General features: G+C 44.1%; 1 protein-coding gene across 5 annotated transcripts; it reads left to right on the top strand.

Annotated features, from left to right (window-relative positions):
- Nucleotides 1-711: 711 nt before the first annotated feature.
- Nucleotides 712-19,830, top strand: LOC140128112 (beta-1,3-galactosyltransferase 2-like). 5 transcript variants are annotated; one of them, XM_072149526.1, is made up of 2 exons: nt 712-832; nt 17,105-19,830. In XM_072149526.1, the coding sequence occupies exon 2, from the start codon at nt 17,113-17,115 to the stop codon at nt 18,136-18,138; it is 1,026 nt and encodes a 341-aa protein (XP_072005627.1). In that variant the 5' UTR covers nt 712-832; nt 17,105-17,112; the 3' UTR covers nt 18,139-19,830. The 5 variants fall into 5 exon arrangements, with proteins under 5 accessions (XP_072005627.1, XP_072005624.1, XP_072005628.1 ...); XM_072149523.1 differs by lacking the exon at nt 712-832 and adding an exon at nt 2,610-2,740; XM_072149527.1 differs by lacking the exon at nt 712-832 and adding an exon at nt 4,017-4,091.
- Nucleotides 19,831-22,364: the final 2,534 nt, after the last annotated feature.

The following is a 22,364-nucleotide window of genomic DNA, read 5'->3' as shown; positions in this document are numbered from 1 at the left end:
GTGAGTCCCCCTCTCACACATCGGGGGCTGGTGTTATGTGAGTCCCGCCTCTCACACATCGGGGGCTGGTGTAATGTGAGTCCCCCCTCTCACACATCGGGGGCTGGTGTAATGTGAGTTCTCGCCTCTCACACATCTCAATCTTTTTGTTACAACCTGAATATTTTTATATTTATCTGATTTGGAACAGTGATCAATACATTCGTTCGCCACACAGGTATTAGTGCGTGATCCAAAACAATTAGAACCTTCCCCCCCCACCCCCTCACTGCAGCCAATATAGTAAAAATAAAGTTACAGGGTCCATATAGCAGCTAATATATAGTCACGGTGCCCCCCACAGTAGCTAATAGTCATATTGCCCCACAGTAGCAAATAGTCACAGTGCCCCTCACAGAAGTCACATCATAGCTGCATAATCCTTCCCTCCCCCCCATAATAATGGAACTATGTCCCCCCAAAAAATTGACCTGACAACTTCGGTTTATTGGTTGTGTTAAATTCCTCTGTGCAGGATATGGGACCAGTAAATCCATCTTTGTTTGGGGTTTTTTGTACTCTGCACAGTCTGAACCAGAAAACCAACACCTAAGGCTTTGTTGTCTCTTAGGCCCAGACATGTTTTATGGCCTGGTCTCTGTGGCTACGCTGATAGGTTACAGGTGTACTTTGACCCACAGCGCACAAATATAACTGCCTTACATACAGCTAATAGAAAGGTAAAGTCCTCCTATAAAAATAATCATCGTGGAACGCGCAGATGTCAGTGGGATGAAAGATCATTAGACGTCACCTATACTGCCAGTACTGAACCACATACAGCCCAATAAAGGTAAGACAACCAGTGTATCTAAGCCCCTCATGTGTGATACAGTCTAGTAATCCAAGAACTGCATGTTGTAAACCCTTGTATGTATCTAACCGCTACATGTCTGCTCTGCCGACTCAATCATACATTTTCTTTTATTATTTATTGATCTTTTTTTATTACTCAGAGGGGTCGTTTTTTTGAGAAGGGGAGGATTTCATTGAATTGTCTGCAATTTATATGATTCAAAGTCATCATTATTTATCTGGCTTCTCCTCTGCAGCCCCCATCTGTCGTTTAGTGTCGCCTTCTGTGGGCGGGTAGGTCGGGGCCTAGCTGCTGTGATCCCTACCCTCTCCACAGGGGCTTAACTAGGCAGGGCCCTATAGCAGGCTTCTGAATGGGGCCCCCTTTCTCACTTAAAAATTATCGATATTTGTATAATCACACATACGAGCTACAATTACACATATATACACTCATGTGCACACCTATAGAGCCATATACACACATACAGTGCCATATAAAAAGAAATACACCATATATATACACACATACAGTATATACACATCACAGATACAGTATATATACATCACAATATGTTATATACATAGTATGCTGTACACATTTACTAAGGGCTTTGTGTCGCACTTCTGTTGGACTTTGTACGTTCTTGTAGGGGGCGCCGACACAAATTAGGGGGCGTGCCGTATTTAACATGCAAAGTCTGTCACATGCACCTTAAAGGTGCACCACAAAAATGATGGTGAACTCTGTCGGGCCAGTGCTGGGAAGAAAAATACTTTCCTGTGCTAAGATATATTTCTTTCATTCACTTGGACAATTGATGTATGTAAAGCTTGTTAAAGGGTAAGTGACCATTTAAAGCGGGTCCCTATGACTGATGGGTGTCCCCCGGTGCGACATTACAGCTGCGTTTATTCAGACTCCTCTTAGTCAGTGACTAATCTGACTGCAGGAGGTTTTTATCCTGCATTTGTGAACTGAGGTTTTACACTGAAATGACTCAAAAATAAGTAACACACATGAGAAATGAGAAACACTTCAACTCTTTGCCTCCTTTAATACATTTAGCGCAACAGATTCCGGCACGGTGAATATTTTCTCTCTTGCCCCCACCATTTTTGAGCAATGAGTGCTGTTATTGTGCCACCGATCTTCCAATATGGAGACATTGAGGCTCATTTACTAAGGGTGCGGAAAACGCACTTTCGGCAGGTTTCCTGACAATTTCCGATTTGCCGGGATCCCCGGGATTTTGGCGCACGCGATCGAATTTTGCTGCATCGGCGCCGGCTTTCATTGCGACATAAATGGGAAGGGCGTGGCCGTCGGACAACCTGACGGATCCGGTAAAAACGCGGAACTTAAAAAAGAATTTGTGTTCCAAGATCAGCACTTGCATGCACCGGGACGAAGAAGGTGAACTCCGGCGGACCTCGGCGCAGCAGCGACACCAGGTGGACATCGGGCACACAGACCTTAGTGAATCCCGACAGACCCGAGTCAGCGTCGGAGAACGCACCGCTGGATCGCGTCTGGACCGGGTAAGTAAATGTGCCCCATTATTTTAGTTTGTGGTCTCACTGGAACTATTAGGAAACATATCTACTGGCTTTGTATTTTTTGATTTCTTGTTAGTTCATGTCACCAGGACCTTAAAAAGTTTTTGAGGTTTTCATAATAAGGAAAATTAAAGATTGAGAAAATGTTTTCAAGGTGTAAGTGGTTAGATAAAGAAAGGATGTGTTGTCAGATACCACAGACGGTTGGTGCCTCAGGAAGAGGTGTATAGATCTGGACATCCTCAACATAGATGCTGTGAAGAGTGAGACGAAACCTGAGAAACCCCCAACATGGAGGAGAAGAGGCACATCCTACAAGTGATCCATCATATTATCCGTAAGAAAGGTAGGAAATAAATCAGAAAAGAGCAATGCTCTTAACATGGATAATTATTAATATTATTATTGATAGAGCACAATTATTTCCATGGCGATGTACAAACAATAAAACATTACATCAAGACGGGGACAAATAAGTACAAAAGACTTCAAACTACACTGAATTGGCAGAGGTGGAACGGTGATCCTGCCCGTGAGGGATCACCATCTATATGGGAGAGTACATGGAGAGCAGAGTAGTGCAGGTATTGAGGCAAATTTACTTACCCGGTCCAGTCCCGATCCCCGATTCGGATGGTCCGACGAAGATGAAGTCCGGTGCAATTCACGAAGCTCGTGCGTCCGTGTTCCTGCATCCGTTGCTTCCCCGCCAAGGTCCGCCGGAGTTCACTTTCTTCCTCCCGGTGCTTGTAAGTGCGTGTCTTAGGACACAATTTGACATGTTAAATCCCGCGCGTAGTCCAAATCCGTCGGGTTGTCCAATGGCCCGCCCCCTGATTTGTGTCGCGTGCAAGCCGATGCGCCAAATTCCGATCGCGTGTGCCAAAACCCCCTGGTAAATCCGGACAAATCCGACAAAAATGCACCGTACGGACCCTTAGTAAATGAGCCCCATTGTGCGTTGTAGGGGATCCTGAACAGATGGTCTTTCAGGTCACGTTTAAGGGATTGGGAGGCAGGGGACAGTCTGACACATTTGGATAGAAAGTTCCAGAGTATGCGGGATGCACAGCAGAAGTCCTGGAGATGGTTGTGAGAAGAACAAATGATGATACAGTGAAGAAGAAGGTCTTGTGAGGATCAGAGATTACGTGTTTATCGGTTGATTAGGTCAGAGGTATATGAGGGGACAGGTAGTGGACTAGAGATTACATGTTGGATGATATTGGGTGATTAAGTCAAAGATGTATGGAGGGTACAAGTTGTGGGTGGATCTGTGGATTTCTTAGTAATAGCGATAACATCCTGAGAAGCTGTTGGTGGTCTTCAAGGTCTGTACACAGATCCAGAAGTATAAAAATTGTATAGGAAGATTTTTTGATTGTGAAGGGTGATAATGGCATGAAGATATTTACATACTAAAAGAGAGAAGGTTGTGGTCAGAACTGGAAGGGATGTCTTAACGTAAGACTGTTTTTTAACGTCTGTTTTTGTGTAAGATATGTATTAAGTTGTGAAAGTGGACTACCAACTAGCAGATTGAGGAGTTACACTCACCCCCAAGAACCGGTATTTTCTTAAGATAGGAAATGAGGAAACCAGGAAACAAAGTTTTTCTGCAACTGGTGGGGTAAGACCAGGGCACAGCAGATAAAGACCACTCTGAAAAACTTTTGTGGACCTCATAAGAGGAAAAGGTGAGTGAGAAAGTTGGGTGGGATGACCAAGATGGTGCACTCCTGCACCAAGCCTATTCTCAGGTCTGGGGTATGAGAAAGCTGTAACCTATCATGTAACAATGCAGAAGATGAAGCCTTGTCAGGCGGCACAGAACGTTGGTTGAAAGGTATTGAGCTATCTGTAAAGAAATTAGGTGGGGAAGTAAAGCAATTTCAGGCGGTTAGGAAGCTTGTTTCATGTTGGGTAAAGTTGATTTAGGCAAGTGAATAGTAAAAGAAAAGTGGAGTGAGTGCCACTTGTTCTACTTCTACATTCACTTTCCGTGTATCTTTATTGATGGCATACACTTACCATGGCATACACACTTTTACGTTCCTCCCAGTGTCGGACTGGCCCACCAGAGTACCAGAGGATCCTAGGGTGGGCCCTGGCTCAACCCAATACTGAACCCCAGAGGTCCATCAGAAAACAACACAATTTGGAGGCTGCTAGAGTATATTTCCTGGGGGATAATGAAATTGATTTTCTCTGGTGGGCCTAAGGAAACCCAGTCCGACACTGGTTGCTCCACTCAACTAAAGTAACCTGGTTCTAGTGATTCTAGATCTGTCCAAAAAAAAACAGATGTTTCTTAAAGAGCTGTTGAGAGGTCTTTTCCAGGAATAGATCAATGTTATACTAGAGTAAGGAGAGATAATAGGTTGTACTAGACTTGAGGTCCTACAGATGCTTGCCAGAGCTCTTGGACCTCCTCCTATCCTCAGACCGGACTCATTCATTCTGTGAATTGGTACGGATCCTTGCAGTCAATCATCTACTTGTCGGGTTTGAGTCTTAGAGTTCCTTGAAGATGCTCCACAAGGATCACTAAAGGTTTTCTACATGTTCAGCATGTTATCCATAAGAAGGTCCGTCCTCAGCTTGTTATGGTGTCTTGAAAATCTTAATCCAGACCTCACCATCAACACCGTCTGTGGAGGACCCATAATGTCTTTGCAGTGCATATACAGCTCATTGGGGGTCATTTACTAAGGGCCCGATTCGCGTTTTCTCGGCGTGTTACCCGAATATTTCCGATTTGCGCCGATTTCCCCTGAATTGCCCCGGGATTTTGGCGCACACGATAGGATTGTGGCGCATCGGCGCTGGCATGCACGCGATGGAAATCGGGGGGCGTGGCCGAACGAAAACTCGACGGATTCGGGAAAACCGCCGCATTTAAAACAAAAAATCTGTTGCGGAGCTTGCACTTACCTTCACTCAGCTCGGCTCGGTGAACTCCAGAGCATTCCGATGCTTTTCAGCGCAGCAGCGCCACCTGGTGGACGGCGGAGGAACTACCTTAGTGAATCCTGGCCGGACCCGAATCCAGCGCAGAGAACGCGCCGCTGGTTCGCGAATGGACCGGGTAAGTAAATCTGCCCCATTCATTCCATTAGGCACTGCATGATTCTTTATATTACCTGTGGTGGCAGTGTAGGGAAATGTAACACCTTCCAGACACAATACAGATGATTGCTGGGGTTTGATCTGTATGTTGTCAAAAAACCTTTAGTAAGTAGAGAAGGGTGACACAGCCATGGGGAAAGCCTGGTGGACACCATAGTAACGTTTCTATCTCACCCCAAGTGCTTTATTCACATCAGTGCAGGTCAATACTTCACTATAATGTCCTATATGATCTTGCAGAGAGAGAGAGACAGAGAGAGAAGTAAGACCCAACCATCCAGAAAGCCTGGTGGGGATCATAGTAAGTTTTCTATCTCACTCCAAGTACACCAGTCACGTCAGTACAGGTCAGCACTTCTCTATAATGTCCTACATGATTGTGTCGATACCTCCTACTTAGAGAAGGGAGACCCAGCCATGAAGGAAGGCTAATGGAGATCATAGTCAGTTTTCTATCTCACCACAAGTGCTTTAGTCATATCACTACATGTCAGTACTTCTCTATAATGTCCTATATGATCTTGCTGAGAGAGAGAAGTGAGAACCAACCAATGAGAAAGCATGGTGGGGATCATAGTAAGTTTTCTATCTCACCCCAAGTACTTTAATCACATCAGTACAGGTCAGCACTTCTATATAAAAGCCCATATTTTCCTGCTGCTGACCTATGGAACTATGTGTAAGTTTTCTATCTTAGCCCAAGTCCTTTATTTATATAAGATGCAAAAAAAGAGAGGGGTATGTATGAATTGGCTACTGCTTCGGACCTCCAAGGAGTCTTTAAATACTTCTCAGAGTGTGTACATATATATGACAGATGGAAGTCATATCAGTCCCGATATTCTTAGGCTTTCCATGGTGAAACTTAACTTTATTTATATAAGTTCATGTCAATTCTTCTCTAAAGTGTACTGTATGATTCTTTTGATGTTTTGAGTCCGTGTTGTAGGAGAAAAGGAGCTATATTGAAATATTCTGATGGAATGTTCTTGTATATTCTTGTCAGACAGATATATTTCTGGAATTAACCTTCCAGCCATTTGGGAGGAGCCATCTTCTGGAGGCTTCAGTTGAGGTGATAATGGAGTGAAGGGGCTGTAAAACACAGCTGCAGGGGGTTGGGGGATGTAAATCGGTGTTGTGTTGCTAATGTAAAGTATTGAACTTATGTAAGACGATTGTGTATGTTGGGTTGGGAATTAGTTTCCACCCTGTGTACATCACAGTAATAAACTGCAAACCGAGCAAACCGGCTTGGATAATTATTGTCAAACCTTGGGTATCTGCAACTGTGGACATATTCCCTAGTGGGTGAGTGAGTCGACACTCACACAAGCCAGGAACAACTTCTTCATTTCATATATAAAACATATCAACTCCGACATCTTGGGGGCTCGTCGGGTTGATTTATCCTAGAGGAAGTACCAGCTTCAACGCAAAAGAATCATGGAAATATCATGGGTCATCGATAAGGAGTATTCCACAGCTACTAGGTCTCCAATAAGGAATTATCGGCATGGTAAAGACCTCAAGCAGGAAAGAAGATCTTCTGGAGGTGCCATATTGATGTTAGTTTGAAGGGTCCAAATGGAATATGGTAAATATGAATGTCTTTAACCAAGGGTCAAAAAGTAGAGAAATTGCTGAGGAGGTTGTAGTTGAGGGGGGGTGTCCTAATGTTTTTGCCGATTTGGTGCATGAGTTGGTTGCTAGCTATGGGGGTCCATTTTCGTGGAAAGATGTGGATGATAGCACTTTGGATGGTTTAAAAATTGCTGAGTGTGACTCCCTCGGTGAAGCAGAAGAAATCAAAGTTGGGAAGAGTTATTTAGTTGAAGTGTTGAATGGGGAAGTTGAGAAGTTGTCTCAGGATCTTACTGCATTGAGAGAAGAGTTAGGGAATGCAGAAAGTTGTATGGAAGATCTACAATTATTGGTGGAGACTTCTACTCATACTTCTGCTTTCTTGCAAGATAAATTGGATGAGAGTGTATGGAGTTAGAAAAAGCAAGAAAAAGTTTGCAAAATAAAATTAAAAATGTTCAGCCTCGCATTAAATTGGGAGGAACGAAAAAAAAGTGGTGATGGAGAATTTGTAACACCACACAAAGGGTCCAGCAAATGGATTCAAATTGGGTACTTTGCGGACAACAGATTTAAGACTTTTGACTGAAAATGACAAAAATGATGAGCTGGACAAATGTGTTATAGATGAGAGACTAGAAAGAGATTTTTCCATTGAGACATATCTTACTGCACCTATAGAACCTATAGAATACCATGAAAGATTGTATCCACATATAGCCATACAATGCACCTACAGTAACTCCTCTATGTCTCCCCTGTAAAACCAGGTAAATCAGATGCAGGAGATTTAGACACAAAAGAGTATTTAGATGGAATGGAGAGAAGGGTAAGACATGTAAAGAAGGAATATTCACAGGCGGCTGAGGAAAGGGACACGTGGTAGAAGGAATGTGAGGAGTTGATATTGAGGACAATTGTGTGTAATTATGGAGGAAGCTCCAATAAATCATCCCTGAGAATTACAGACGCTAAGATGTTGTTGTCTGATATTGGTCGGGCTCAGATTTAAACAGGTTTATGGGCAGGATAGAACAGGAGAGAGCAGGCGAGGCTTCGTCTACAAGAAGACAAAGAGTGTAGAGAGTTGGTTCTGTCTCTGGTACCACCGGAGGTATCGGCCTGTATGAGGTTGAATGTGCCAGAGGATCTAGAATATGATACGTGGATTCAGTGGTTGAAGTTGGAGTGTGATAAAGTCAGGAAGGTGGCGCCTGTGTATGAGCTGCGGGATCATCAGCGCAGGATTTGGAATGATGGTGGACAAAAATACTTTGGTGATCACACCTGGAGAGCGGAAGGAAAAGGCAGTATTGGTGCAGGTAGAGCTGGAGAATGGATTCCATTTAGACAGGTAATGGAGGAGAAAAATAAATCACAAGAGACAGTTCATGAGCTCAGGGAGTAATTGAAAGCAGCTAAATTAACCGCTTGGGCAAAAGGAGATCAAATGGGGGAGACCTACATGTGACATGTGGGTAAATGGGGAGAAAATGAATACCCTAATAGATACCATCCTTATGTGAAACAATATCCAATTCCAAAAGAGACAGAAAAGGACTTGACAATTATCATTCAGGAACTGCTAGAGAGGGGTTTAACCCCTTCCCCACATTTGATGTAATAGTAGTGCTTGGCGTTCCCCCATTTTGCAGTACTATTACATCATGCTCAACGGAGCCGGCGCCAGAGGCTGTGGGTGTTGGTTGTATATTATAGCCCACACCCATCTCTAACACCCACAATTGGAGAATAATAATATCCACATATATGCTTTTAGTGAGTACCGTACATACCCGTGTATAAGCCGAGTTTTTCAGCACAAAAAATGTGCTGAAAAACCTCACTTTGGCTTATACACAAGTCAATTTTAAAAAAAACTTACTCACCCTCCGCTGTCCTCGATGCTCAGTGCAGCTCCCGATCCTCGGCGCGGCTCCTCTTCTTTCTACTCCTTGCTGTATTAGCTGGCAGAGACGCATCCACCCGATCTGCTGGCCGGCACACACTATGATACGGCGGTATCGCCACTGATGACATAATGGACACGTCTAATACAGCATAAAGAAGTAAGAAGAGGAGCCGTGAGGACCGGAACATCTGGGAGCTTAGCCAGGCATTAGGGACGCCGGAGAGTGAGTATATAAGTTTGTATTTTTATGTGCGGTCTGGCTGTATACTACATGGGACTGGCTGTATACTACATGGGGCTGGCTGGCTGTATACTACATGGGGCTGGCTGTATACTACATGGGGGCAGGCTGTATACTACATGGGGGCAGGCTGTATACTACATGGGGGCAGGCTGTATACTACATGGGGCTAGGCTGTATACTACATGGGGCTAGGCTGTATAATACATGGGGGCTGGCTGTATACTACATGGGGCTGGCTGTATACTACATGGGTGCTGGCTGGCTGTAGAACCCCCTGGACCACCGAGGACGATGACACAAGCCGACAACTGGGACCGGAGTCTAAGTGGCACCCGGTCTTCACCAGAGCCCGTCGCAAAGCAGGATGGGGTTGCTGCGGCGTGATGCCACCAGGTTGTTTCAAAGGCGCGACTTGTCTGCAGTGGCAGCCAAGGTCGAGGTACAGATTCACAATCCAGGCTCGAGGTCGGCACAGGCAGATAGTCAGGGCTTGTGGCAATGGTGCAGAATCAAGGTCAGGTCCAAGGTCACAACAGGAAATCAAAGCAGAACGTGAACGGACAACGGGAACAGGAACATGAATCGTAGTGAAAGCTTTCTCTATGGTATGAGCTTAAACATCCGGCGGGGGTTGATGGGAGCAGCCGGTTTATATAGAAACCCTGGAAGTGGCCAGCACCAAGCAACGGTTCACTAGCCCTTTAAATATTTGAGAGCCAGGGCTTGTGCCCTAGGGAGCAGGGACGCGCGTGCTGACCGGAGGAGGAGGAAGCAGGAGCGTGGAGAGGTAAGTGAGGGCTGGGGATCGCGCCGCAACAGGGAGAGATGCACGGGTGTGCCTGCAATCCGAGAGGTGGATTGCAGGGACACCCGTGACACTGTGCTTCTGTGCTTAACAGCTTTCCCGAATCCCGGTACAAATGATATTAGACTCCATGATAAATAGGGCTAGGGATGTAGAATACAAGTTAGTAACCTGGCACTTACATCCAAACAATGGCTGATTGCAAATACATATCCCCAACTGTACATTTTTTACAGAACTTCAAATAGGATTATTAAGGGACTGGTTTCAATTTAGTGTGCTTCAACCTCAACATCAAAAATCTAAATGGGACATTATAAGTACTATGGTGGGCGGAGCAGGATTAGGAATGGGTGGAGTTAACGCAATAGATACCGAAATATTAAGGAACAGATTGGGGCTTATTTACTAAGGGTCCCTCTTTTGTGGGGATCGCGCCGGGGATTGTGTCGTACACGATCGGATTGTGCCGCTGTTGTGCCGGCTATTATTTGACACAAATCGGGAAGGCCCGCCGGACGATCTGACGGATTCAGACTAAGCGCTGGATTTAATATTTAAATTTGTGTCGCATCCAATGCATTTACATGCACCGAGAGGAAGATGGTGAACTCCGGCGGACAGTGCATCATTGTTGGAGAGTCCGGATAGGGGATCGCGGCTCCGACAGGTAAGTAAATGTGCCCCATTATCTCAATTGGCGGGACACACACAGGACACTATAGAAGTACAGACAGTCATAAGAAATACATTTAGAGAGATGTTGAACTATAATTTTAGATTGGGAAAATAAATATCTTGGGCATTTCTATGTACTCAAATGCAAAGTTATGCAGAGTTTTCATCTATTCTGAAACAAAATTCTGGGTCACATAAAGACCTCAAATCAGCAAAAAATAGGTTTGTCTCACCTGGTAGCGGACTATGCTGGAGTCGTTGGTCAGTCAGGGCTGAAGCGGAGGAGGTGGAGCCTGTAGCGCAGGCCCGCCTTGATGAGGGTGACCGGCAGCGATCTGGGGCTAATCTGGCAGGCGTGGTCATGCCTGCGAGGAAGTTTCACGGGACCTCTGCGGTCCCGCACTTTAAAAAGAGTCAGGGCCTGCCCCCTCTTCCTCTTGCCGCAACATCAGTGCAAAGAACGGTAGCAGGTACGTCGGCAGAGGAAGAGTGTTAGGCCATAGCACATATTCAAGAGGTCACGCGGGCGGCAGCACCTGAGCACGGCCAGTGTTGGTTGCTTGCTCAGTTGCAGGCTGCCTTAACCCCATCAGTCCCCCAATCTCCCCTGCCAGCACGTCCAGCGCGCCGGGCCCGGCCACCGAAACGCTTTAGGCCGGACTCACCACCCACTGATGCCCCCTCCAGCCACGGTCGCATCTTCCGGCGTCGGTGGGTGAGAGTCACCCACTGGCGCCGGGAGGTCCTCCAGCCTGCTCCATCATTGCGGCTCTGGAGGAATTGGAAGAGTTTTTGGATTCCAGTGATGTCCATCCCCTCGCACAGTCTGCTTCCTCAGGACCAGGCCTGACAGCCGTCATCCCCTCTGCGGGGCAGCCCAGTGAGCACCACTAAGCCCCTCCCACCCCTTTGCCCTGCACCATGGCGGGGGTGCGGGCAGCTCTTCACTTTATTAGATTGTCAGCCTCCCATCGGGCCGATCTATCAATCTGGTCTACATTCCCCGCCGATTACATCGGTAGGTCAGTATGGCTTCAGGACTTCAACGCCGAATTGGAATTTTAGACAGACGGGTCTGGGGGTCTGTGTTTTAGGGCTTACTTCCACGACGCGTGAATGGAGGAGGTCTGGCCCCCGGAGTGGAGAGAGGTTGGTTTTGCCAATAATTACACACTGATTGTTCCCTATGGTAGTGGCTGTGACGGAATGGGGCAAGACATTGGCTAATAAGCGCTTAAAAATTCCCTGCAATAACATGGCTAAGGCGCAGTGTCACATCTTTGACCGCCTCTTCCCCTCCGGTGGTTAACGTCCTCCGCCACCTCGTGCTCTTATGCTTGTCAAATAATATCTGGCTGAGCGCCAGGCATGTCCCGGGGGACATTAATGTCACAGTAAATATAACATATAGCGTTATAAGACAACAAGGCAGACGTGGGAGCAGTGGTGCAGGAGCATTGGTGTTAGGCCTTACCAGGACAATTCTATAGTAGCATTGGTGAGTTATTTGGGTCATCGCTTGGAGGAGTCGTTGGCGCTAGCGGTTTTGCATGAAGAATTTGCAGCGCTCACGTTTTATTTCAAGCTATTTGCTGTCCAGGATATCACTAAACACTTCATAATCAAACAGGCAATAAAAGGTTACACTCCCAGTTTCCGACACATCCCCCATTCCGGTCGGACGGTTTCATTTAGTTTATTGTTAAAGTTAATTACATCCTTGCCAAGGTTTTGCAGGGATTCGTAGGAAACAGCACTTTTTGGGGCAGCATTTGCCCTGGTGTTTTTGGGAGCCTTCAGAGTTGGAGAGTTGCTTAATTCTAGTACATCCAAACCGGATGGTCTCCTGTTTAGCGCAGTCCGTTTGTGGGTGGATAAGGTAGTGTGTTTTCTGGCCAGATCAAAAACTGACCAGACGGGCAAAGGATCCACAGTAATTCTTCACAGATTATTGAATTCCCCAGGCTGTCCCGTAGCTTTATTCCTGGGTGCCCGGCCCGGAAGGTTTTATTCCATTGTTAATTCATAAAGATGGTAAACCAGTCACTAAGTTCTAGTTTGTGACAATATTTAGGAGATTGTTATCAAGCTTTGGCCTAAATTCTCAGGAGTTCGCTTCACATTCTTTCCGCATCGGGACTGCCACTGGGGGGTTTGCCGGAGGATATGATAAAACAAATAGGCCGGTGGGTATCAAGTCGTTTAAGGGTTTATGTTCGCCCCAGCTTAGTGTTGTAAGATCGAGTGGGTTAGATATGGGTAAATTTGGGTATTCCGGGGTGTAGAGCACATCGGGAGTCCCTTCATCATGTATTAAAATTTAAGTATGTGCGAGTATTTAAAAAGAAAAAAAATGGCATGTAGGAGAAAAAGAGTTATATTGGAATATTCTGGTATATTCTGGTCAGACACGGATGTTTCTGGAATAAACCTTCCAGCCATTTGGGAGGAATCTTCCTGAGACTTCCATTGAGGAGATAATGGAGTGAACTGCAGACAAGGGATGTAAATCGGCGTGGTGATGTTATGTAAGACCACTATATATATTGGGTTGTAAATTAGTTATGGAGCATAGTCTGTGTACAGTGTATGGGAGACATAATTGGGGTTAGTGTCCCATGGAAATTAGAGATAGGGCCTGCAGAGGTAAAAAAATGATAACAGAAAATACAGAATCCAAGTCATACAATATCCAGACTCCTTTTTTTGTGCCCTGTATTGCAGAATCATCACTTTTTTTGCACTGTTTTTGTAACTTAACAATCACAGAAGATCTGGGATAGAAATCCGAAAGTTGTTCTCACCATAGAAACCAACAAAGGACCCGTGGAGAGGGGGTGACATTCCCTTTGTCATGTGGTGCATAGAGCCTGCGCAGGTTAGGTGGCACCATAGGAGGGGGTGGTGGGCAGTATTGTTTGTATAGTCAGGCCCCGCACGTCCCCGGTACTTCCTATGTGCGGCAGGTGGGTGGTCAGTGCACAGCGGGCCCCATGTCACCGCTGCCTGTGTTCAGGGGATCTGTGCTGTACATCACACTGTTATTCTAGATATTGGCTGTAATTAAAGGCCCGGTCTCCTCTGTATCTGTGCCATCCATCCCAGGGGACCTGGCACGTCTGAGCACGTACACACCATGAACTAATCCGGCACTGCTACACCCTGGCATACAGAGACGAGCGAGACGCTGCTGACATCGCTTAGGATATGTACATACTATAGATGTTATACAACCAGGAGGAGCACAGCATCATGAGAAGAGTGCAGCAGCCACCGGTGGAGTAAAGTAGGTGGATCTTCTATACTTACCCCTGACCAACCTGCGGCTTATCCGTGGTTGGAAAACTACAACTCCCAGAAATCCCCTGATTTTAGATATTTTAGGACAGAATGGGGCACATTTACTTACCTGTCCAGCGTGATCCCCGAAAGTTCATTGTCCCACCGGGACGCACATTAAGATCGTGCGCCCAATATCCTGCATGTGTCGCTTCCCCGCTCAGGTCCTCAAGGAGGTCACCTTCTTCTTCCTGGTGCATGTGAGTGCATTGTTTTGCGACACAGATCGAAAGTTAAATCCCGTGTCCGAATCAGTTAAATCCCGTATCCGAATCAGTCGGATAATCCAACGGCCTGCCCCCCCCCCCCCGAATTTCTGTCGCAAGAAAGCCAACGAGGATGCGCCGAAATCCAATCGCGTGTGACACAATCCCCTTCTAAATACCTGTACCAGCTGCGCGTTCCCCGAAAAAACTGAAATGCGGCCACAGATCCTTAGTAAAGAAGCCCCAAAGTGTCCCATCCCGTGTCACCTACATCCAATATCAATCTTATTCTTCTGAAAAAGTGATAAGGGTGTTTTTGACTTGTATGACAAAGGGGTGTGGCTTATTTGTAATGGGCGTACATTTTCAGGATAAGGGGGTGTGGCAGGATTCGCACCCAAATACATTGCAGAATTTTGGTAATTTTCTGATGTAAACAAAGCCAGGACATACAGTAGCAGGTGTAAGTTAGAGGAGACCGTCTCCAAGGTTAGCGATTTTTATCATGAAGAATCAGACACTTTGATAAATCTGGGAAAGTTTGAGACTCTTTAGCCAAAATTTGTACTGTCTAACTTGAAGGGTCGTGGCATGACACTGGCATTGTCTCTCTGAGGTCATTTGAATACTTATATTCTTTCCCTTGTGTAAAATCTCATTAGTTTACTTATAAGAAAAACACCTCCAAAGTCATGTGAAAATGAGCAGATGAGTCAAGTTTAGAGGCTCCATGGGTAATGTCACTTCAGAAGCGCCTATTTTTTGATTCTGTAGCACCTAGAAACATGTACGGTGTCATATTGGAGATAAGAATCTCATAGTTCAGGTCACATCAGGTTTGTGGTTCTGTGAGCTACAGAACCGGAGATACAAGCAATCAAAGGTGGGAACTGAATCTTTATCTGCAGCTCAGATTTTGCATTTAACTTCCTTTATTTCCAGGTCTGTAGCTTGGAGAACCACAAGCCTGATTCACTCTGATGACATATGAGATTTTTATCTTAACAATTCTTCCAAACTGAAGATAGGGGATGTATGAAAAGACGACCCCCCAGCAGTCTCTAAACTTGACTCGTCTCAGGCAAAATATGACTTCTCTGCTCAATTTCATATGAGTTTGGAGGTGCTAAACAGGAGGGATTATACTTAAAAAGAATGAATTCTAGAAAGGACATTTCATCTACCTGAGGGAACTGGTAGCTTAGAAGGGTGGTACCAGTGACCCTTTAGTAAGGTTCTCCAGAATTCTTGTGGCAAGGGCAAGGATGGAAAAAAAAGGGAGCAAAGATACCCTGATCCAGCTCCAGATTTCTGCATCACTCCGTTTCTTCTCATCTTTGGCTCATAGGACCTACCATGGTCAATGAGTGGCCTCATCGAGGGACATCACTTCCAAGTCCCATATTTTTGGTGGGCCCAGTACTATATTTAGTGGACCCAGTACTATATTTGGTGAGCCCAGTACTATATTTGGTGAGCCCAGTACTATATTTGGTGGGCCCAGTACTATATTTGGTGGGCCCAGTACTATATTTGGTGGGCCCAGTACTATATTTGGTGAGCCCAGTACTATATTTGGTGAGCCCAGTACTATATTTGGTGGGCCCAGTACTATATTTGGTGGGCCCAGTACTATATTTGGTGGGCCCAGTACTATATTTGGTGGGCTCAGTACTATATTTGGTGGGCCCAGTCCTATATTTGGTGGGCCCAGTACTATATTTGGTGGGCCCAGTACTATATTTGGTGAGCCCAGTACTATATTTGGTGAGCCCAGTACTATATTTGGTGGGCCCAGTACTATATTTGGTGGGCCCAGTACTATATTTGGTGGGCCCAGTACTATATTTGGTGGGCCCAGTACTATATTTGGTGGGCCCAGTACAGAGCAGTACGTTCCCAAAAATAGGAGATACACTGGAGAAAATTTGGAAAACTGTGGACAACCTTGTATATCAAGAGATTTTCAGAGGGGGAAAGGCAGAAGAGTAGTGAGGGGAGAGGAAGGTTGACTGGGCAACAAAATTATGGTTGGATATTTTGGGGGGCGTAAAATTGTGTAGCCATACAGCTCATACAGCTGAATCCTGTAGATTGGCCTTTCTGTTGGTCCAGTACCAAGCATGGGATTTGAGTGTCCATGATATCACGGCTGATGGTGGCACATGTGGCATACAGGTCACACATCCCTAAGGCTAACAAGTAGTAGCCCCGACAGACACCTGAAGATCTAGAGATACGTATAGGGTGTGGACCCAATAAAGGGCAACTATGAAGTCAAACTAATGACGTTGAATAGATCAAATAGCTTAGCAGCCACTTGGACCACTCCTAGAGCGATCTGCTGTTGACTTCTCTTGGTTGACCCAAAGAATATTTTTGATTGAAATTATTATGTACATTTACTCGAATATAAGCCGACCCAAGTATAAGCCGAGGCCCCTAATTTTACCACAAAAACCTGTATTTTTTTTACTCGAGTATAAGCCGAGTTTGGGGTTTCATCACATTTTTTGTGCTGAAAATCTAGGCTTATACTCGAGTATATATGGTAAATTGTTTATGTGATGATGTTGGATAAATCGGACAGATATTTGGTCAACTCCCTATTTACGTACATGCTGGGAGAGGGGAGTAAGCCACCTCCAGACTTCTATCCAAATTCCTAACCCTTATCTTTCTCAACATCTGCAGCCAATGGAGAGACAGGAGCCCACCATACATATTAGCCGTAAAGAAGAACATACAAAAGTATTGCTTTTGCCCACCCTAAGTGTAAATGTAAAATTCCATCATGTCTTTGTGTTTTCCAGGAGGAATCATGAAAAGAAGACTGAAATCTTGGAAACTATTATGCCTTATAAGTCTCGTATTCTTCACATTGGTTACCATGTTTGATGGAGGTCATATCGTTTTGGACAGTTGGAAGTTTTTCCAGCATCACCTCTACCTCAATTCCTTCACAAGTCATATCACCATCCTGAACTCCTCATCCTCCACCTCACATAACTCCCAAGTATTGCCTTATCCCTATCCTTACAGATTTCTTGTTAACCAACCCGAGAAATGTCTGACGAGGAGGCCGTTCCTAGTTCTCCTAGTGATGGCCGAGAGTTACGACGTGAAAGCAAGAGACTCCATACGGAAAACTTGGGGGAATCTTAGCAACTATGAAGATGTTGACATCCTTAGGATCTTCTTGGTCGGGATTTCTCCACTTATGACTGGCACAATACAGAAACTTCTTGAAGAAGAAAGTACAATTTATGGGGACATTGTTCAGCAGGACTTTCTTGATACCTATAATAATCTAACTCTAAAAACCTTGATGGGAATGGAGTGGGTGACTAAATTCTGCCCGAATGCCTCTTACGTGATGAAGATAGACAGTGATGTCTTTCTCAATGTCAACTATCTCGTCCACCACCTTCTTCATCCAGAACTTCCACCTCAAAGTAATTATATTACTGGGTTCATAGTGCGCTACACAGGACCCATACGGGACGTACATAGCAAATGGTACGTTAATGAAGGTGTTTACCCTGGGGACACATACCCACCATATCCTTCGGGTCCCGGATATGTGTTCTCAGTAGATATGGCTCGAAAGATCTATGAGGTGGCACAAAATATCCTTGTCTTTGGCATCGAAGATGCTTTTGTTGGGATTTGTTTGTACAAACTGAAAATTTCACCTACAAACTCACCAGAAAACGTGTTTCGTGTGCAAAAAATCAATTACAACCCTAAAACTTTTTGCAATCTTGTCATAGTGCACCATTACAAGGGTGATGACTTGATACAAGTTTGGGATGACTTCTGGATGGTAAGGACGATTGTATGTTAATATGGGAAAGATTTTGAAGGACTGTGGGATTTTGCTCTTCTCTTAGCCAACACACTGTCCATGGATCCAAATGGAATGAGCCACATCCACCAACAACTATAGTCATGGACTGTGCAGCTATGGATATTTCTCAATGTCATTGAGATGTCAATGCCAAATAAACATCATAGAAGGAATCCCAAGACAGATAAGATTCTACTTACATAAATAAAGTTCTATTAAAGGGGTTGTCCAGGGGTTGACCCTCACCATGGTTTGGTGTCAGAAAAAAATCCTCCATCTTTTTTAACCCCTTTAAAGGGAACCTGTAAGTTAAACTCACCCACACGAACTAAACAGATCTTTGTTATTATAGAGAAGTACAACTATCCCTATATGGTTCCTTCACATGCCTATAAAGTTCCACAGTTATTTCATTAAGTTGACTCACCATCTTTGCAAATTTCCCCATGTGGGTCCGATTATCATGTTTCCTTTGAGCGGAGTATGGCATATTTATGTCTTTCCTGCTCATTTACCCCCTCTTGATGCATGAGAGACTCTGACTGCTAAAGAGAATTCCTGAGGAAGGGGTAAGGGAGGGAAATGATTTCTCTTAAGCTAGCCACACACAGCCAGCATATGTCTCATTCATTAATGATGTAGCTGAATTGAGTCGGCTCAGTTGAAGAGGAAGCAAGCCCCAGAGATGAACATGAATATGCATAGATGGTGAGTCAACTTTACAAACAGACTGTGGAACTTTACAGGCATGGACAGGAACAATATAGGGATAGTTGTACTGCTGTATGATAGTAATTTTCAAAATTAGTGTGGGTTAGTGTATCTTTAAGTTTTAGGAAGTGAATTAAACCTCATCATGTAGAAAGAAAGGCAAATTATTATCACACATCTTGCAATGGGAAGGTGAAAGGTGTGAATATGTGAAAAGCAAAAATCAGAAAAAATTAACTAAAGAAACACCATGCCTTAACCCCTTAACGACCTGGCCCTTTTTTGTTATTTCATTTTCATTTTTCACTCCCCACCTTCAAAAATCTAATTTTTCTATTTTTACACATAAAGAGCTGTGTGAGGGCTTGTTTTCTGCACTTCATAGTGACGGTATTGAATATTCCATGCCGTGCACTGGGAAGCAGGAAAAAAATTCCAAATGCAGGAAAAATGATGAAAAAAATGCATTTGGGTCGTTTTCTTGTTTGCTTGGATTTTGTGGCCCAAATGACATGTCTACTTTATTCTTTGGGTCGGTACGATCACGGGGATAAATTTGTATAGGTTTTATAATGTTTTCATACATTTACAAAAAAATTTTTGTTTGATTTTGCCATTTTCTGGCACTAATAACTTTTTCATACTTTGGTGTACGGAGCTGTGAGTGGTTTCATTTTGTGCAAGTTTTGATGACGTTTTCAATTCTATCATTTTTAGTACTGTACAACCTTTTGATCACTTTTTATAGATTTTTTGAATATTTTTCAAAATGGCAAAAATAGTGCCTTCGTTACGGGGTTAAACACCGTTATTACATTTTGATAGATCGGGAATTTTCGGACACGGCGATACCTAATGTGTTTATGATTTTTACTGTTATATATATATATATATATATAAATAATAAGTTCTAGGGAAGGGGGGGTGATTTGAATTTTTATGTTTTTTTAATTATAATTAAATTATAATTTTTCTTTATTTTTACTTTCACTGTTTTTCAGACCCCCTAGGGTCTACTTTAACCCTAGGTTGTCTGATCGATTCTACCATATACTGCCATACTATAGTATGGCGGTATATGGGGATTTTCCACCTCATTCATTAAAATGTGCAAATCGCACATTGTAATGAATGGGTTAAAACGAGACAGCCTCAGGTCTTCTCGTTTTAAGATTTACCGGCTATGGATAGGGCTCAGCCTGTGAGCCATGCACCCACAGTAACCAACAAAAGAACAAAAGAGAGGATGCGTATGATGGACTAAGGTAATATCAAAAAAAAACTTTATTAATACATAAACACAGTAACAACAAAACCACATAATAAAAACACTTAAAAAGTGCACCATGCAAGGTGTACTTAACCTCCCAGGACCAGTGTGTCCTGGGCTCCCCAGCCCCAAGCCGACCAAGTCAAAACGACAAATGTGTGATGCAGGACAATGAGGGGAGTACTAAATACAGCTGAATAATATCAAATTGCAACAGGCAATATGTGCATACATAAAGTGACCAGTGCAAAAAATAAATGAACCCAACAGTCCTGTATATAGTAGCCTAAATGCCTGAAGTATACGGTACCTAATGTGGATCCATATGGTAAGGTGAGAGAGGCAGAAAGGCAAGGTCGGAGTGGGGAGGAGGAGAGAGGAGCGAACCCCACGCGTATCGTCACCTGCTCCGGTGACTTCCTCAGGGGTGTGTGGCTCAATACCGTCGTGGTCCTGTTTATATGGGGTCCCCCCGCCCATAGGAACAATCCCCGCCCCCACACAAAAAAAACCCTATTACCTGCTAATTTGACAGCTGCAGATGGCATGTGGTGGAATGGATCACGCATATGCGGAAGTGATCTAGATCATGTGACCAGTCAGCTGCAGGAAGTGATCTAGATCATGTGACCAGTCAGCTGCAGGAAGTGATCTAGATCATGTGACCAGTCAGCTGCAGGAAGTGATCTAGATCATGTGACCAGTCACATGATCGGAGTTTACTCAGATGAAAACAAAGACGGATAAATGCACCTGCGCTGAGAAATGGTGTCACTTGCATCGCCGATTCAAGATAAGTATATGATACAGTGAAGCAAGGATCATGTTTTTGCCACAAAGGACCAAGATGTGTATGAGATGTAATAATAGAGTACAGACCAATCACATAGTAAGCGTTTGTTCAAATGAACACAAATACGAATAATACCACCTATATTGCAGATTCTAAATATGTATAAAGAATAATGGTGTAATAACAGAGAACAGAGAAAGTCAGAGTCCTAAAATACAAAAAGTACACTCTTTTTTTACGGAAAGAATCGAAAGCGATCACCAGACACCGGTCACATGATCGGGGTCTACTCAGATGAGAACAAGGACGGGTAAATGCGCCTGCGCTGAGAAATGATATCACCTGCATCGCCGATTCTAGGTCAGTATACAGTGAAACAAGGATCATGTTTTCATTAAAAAAAAAAATAAATAAAATAAAATAAAATAAATAAATAAATAATTAAAATAAAAAATAATTATTATAAATATATACAATAATGGAATATAGACCAATCACATGGTGAAAGTCGTGAGCGACGCATGATTACTGAGTGAGACATTATGACCAAATATTACACAAAAAAATTTATATAGACGATGATCATAAACAATAACTATATTCCAACCAAGGGGTACGATGGCCAGTGCATCTGTAACCCTCTTTTTGGGTGATAGAGTCCCAACTCAGTGAAGTTGTGCAATAAACAGGTGATAATGGTACAGATCAAAGCCGTGCCAAACCTATGAACACCAGCAGTTTTATGAAGGTATGGTCTTATAATAGAAGGCCCAAGCAGTATTCCAACAGAGGGGTACGATGGCCAGTGCATCTGTAACCCTCCTTTTAGGCGGCGGAATATCGACTCAGTGAAGTTGTGCAATAAACAGGTGATTATGATATAAATCAAAGCCGTGCCAAATCCGTGTATACCGACAGTTTTATGAAAGTCTGATCCTATAATAGAAAACCCAAACAGTAGAAACGACAAGATATTATGGAATACAGAAGAGCGTGAGTTATCTGCAGGCGGAATGCCCAATGTTATGCAGCCAAGTGGCGAACTTGGGGAAAAAAAAAAAAAATTTATTATATATACATGTCCATAATGAAGGTATCACAGCAGGTAATGTACGAGGATGTAATTATGTCTTAGAGCAGAAAAACAGGTAAGGTGTGGGCGGGGACTACCCCCACGGGCAGGAGGACCACCAAAAACAAAAAAGTTACAGTAAAATAGGGTAACAACTCATGCAGACTAACACGTGGGCGCAGCCCAACGCTATCCAGGTCGGGGCTCGAAGGGGTCACCGCATGGTCACCATGGTAGGGCAAAAGGCGTCCAAGGGTAGAACCTCACGTACTGGTAGGTGATGTCCATGGTTAATGTATCCTGTAAAAACTTCCGGAGGGAGAGGCTTGTGGCAAAACAAAATTAACAGGAAAAGACAGACTTTGGGCATCGATGTC

Source organism: Engystomops pustulosus, chromosome 4 (assembly GCF_040894005.1).
Source record: "Engystomops pustulosus chromosome 4, aEngPut4.maternal, whole genome shotgun sequence".
Classification (NCBI taxonomy): domain Eukaryota; kingdom Metazoa; phylum Chordata; class Amphibia; order Anura; family Leptodactylidae; genus Engystomops; species Engystomops pustulosus.
The sequence above is the reverse complement of the archived record's forward strand: the minus strand, read 5'-3'. Positions and strand labels throughout refer to the sequence as shown.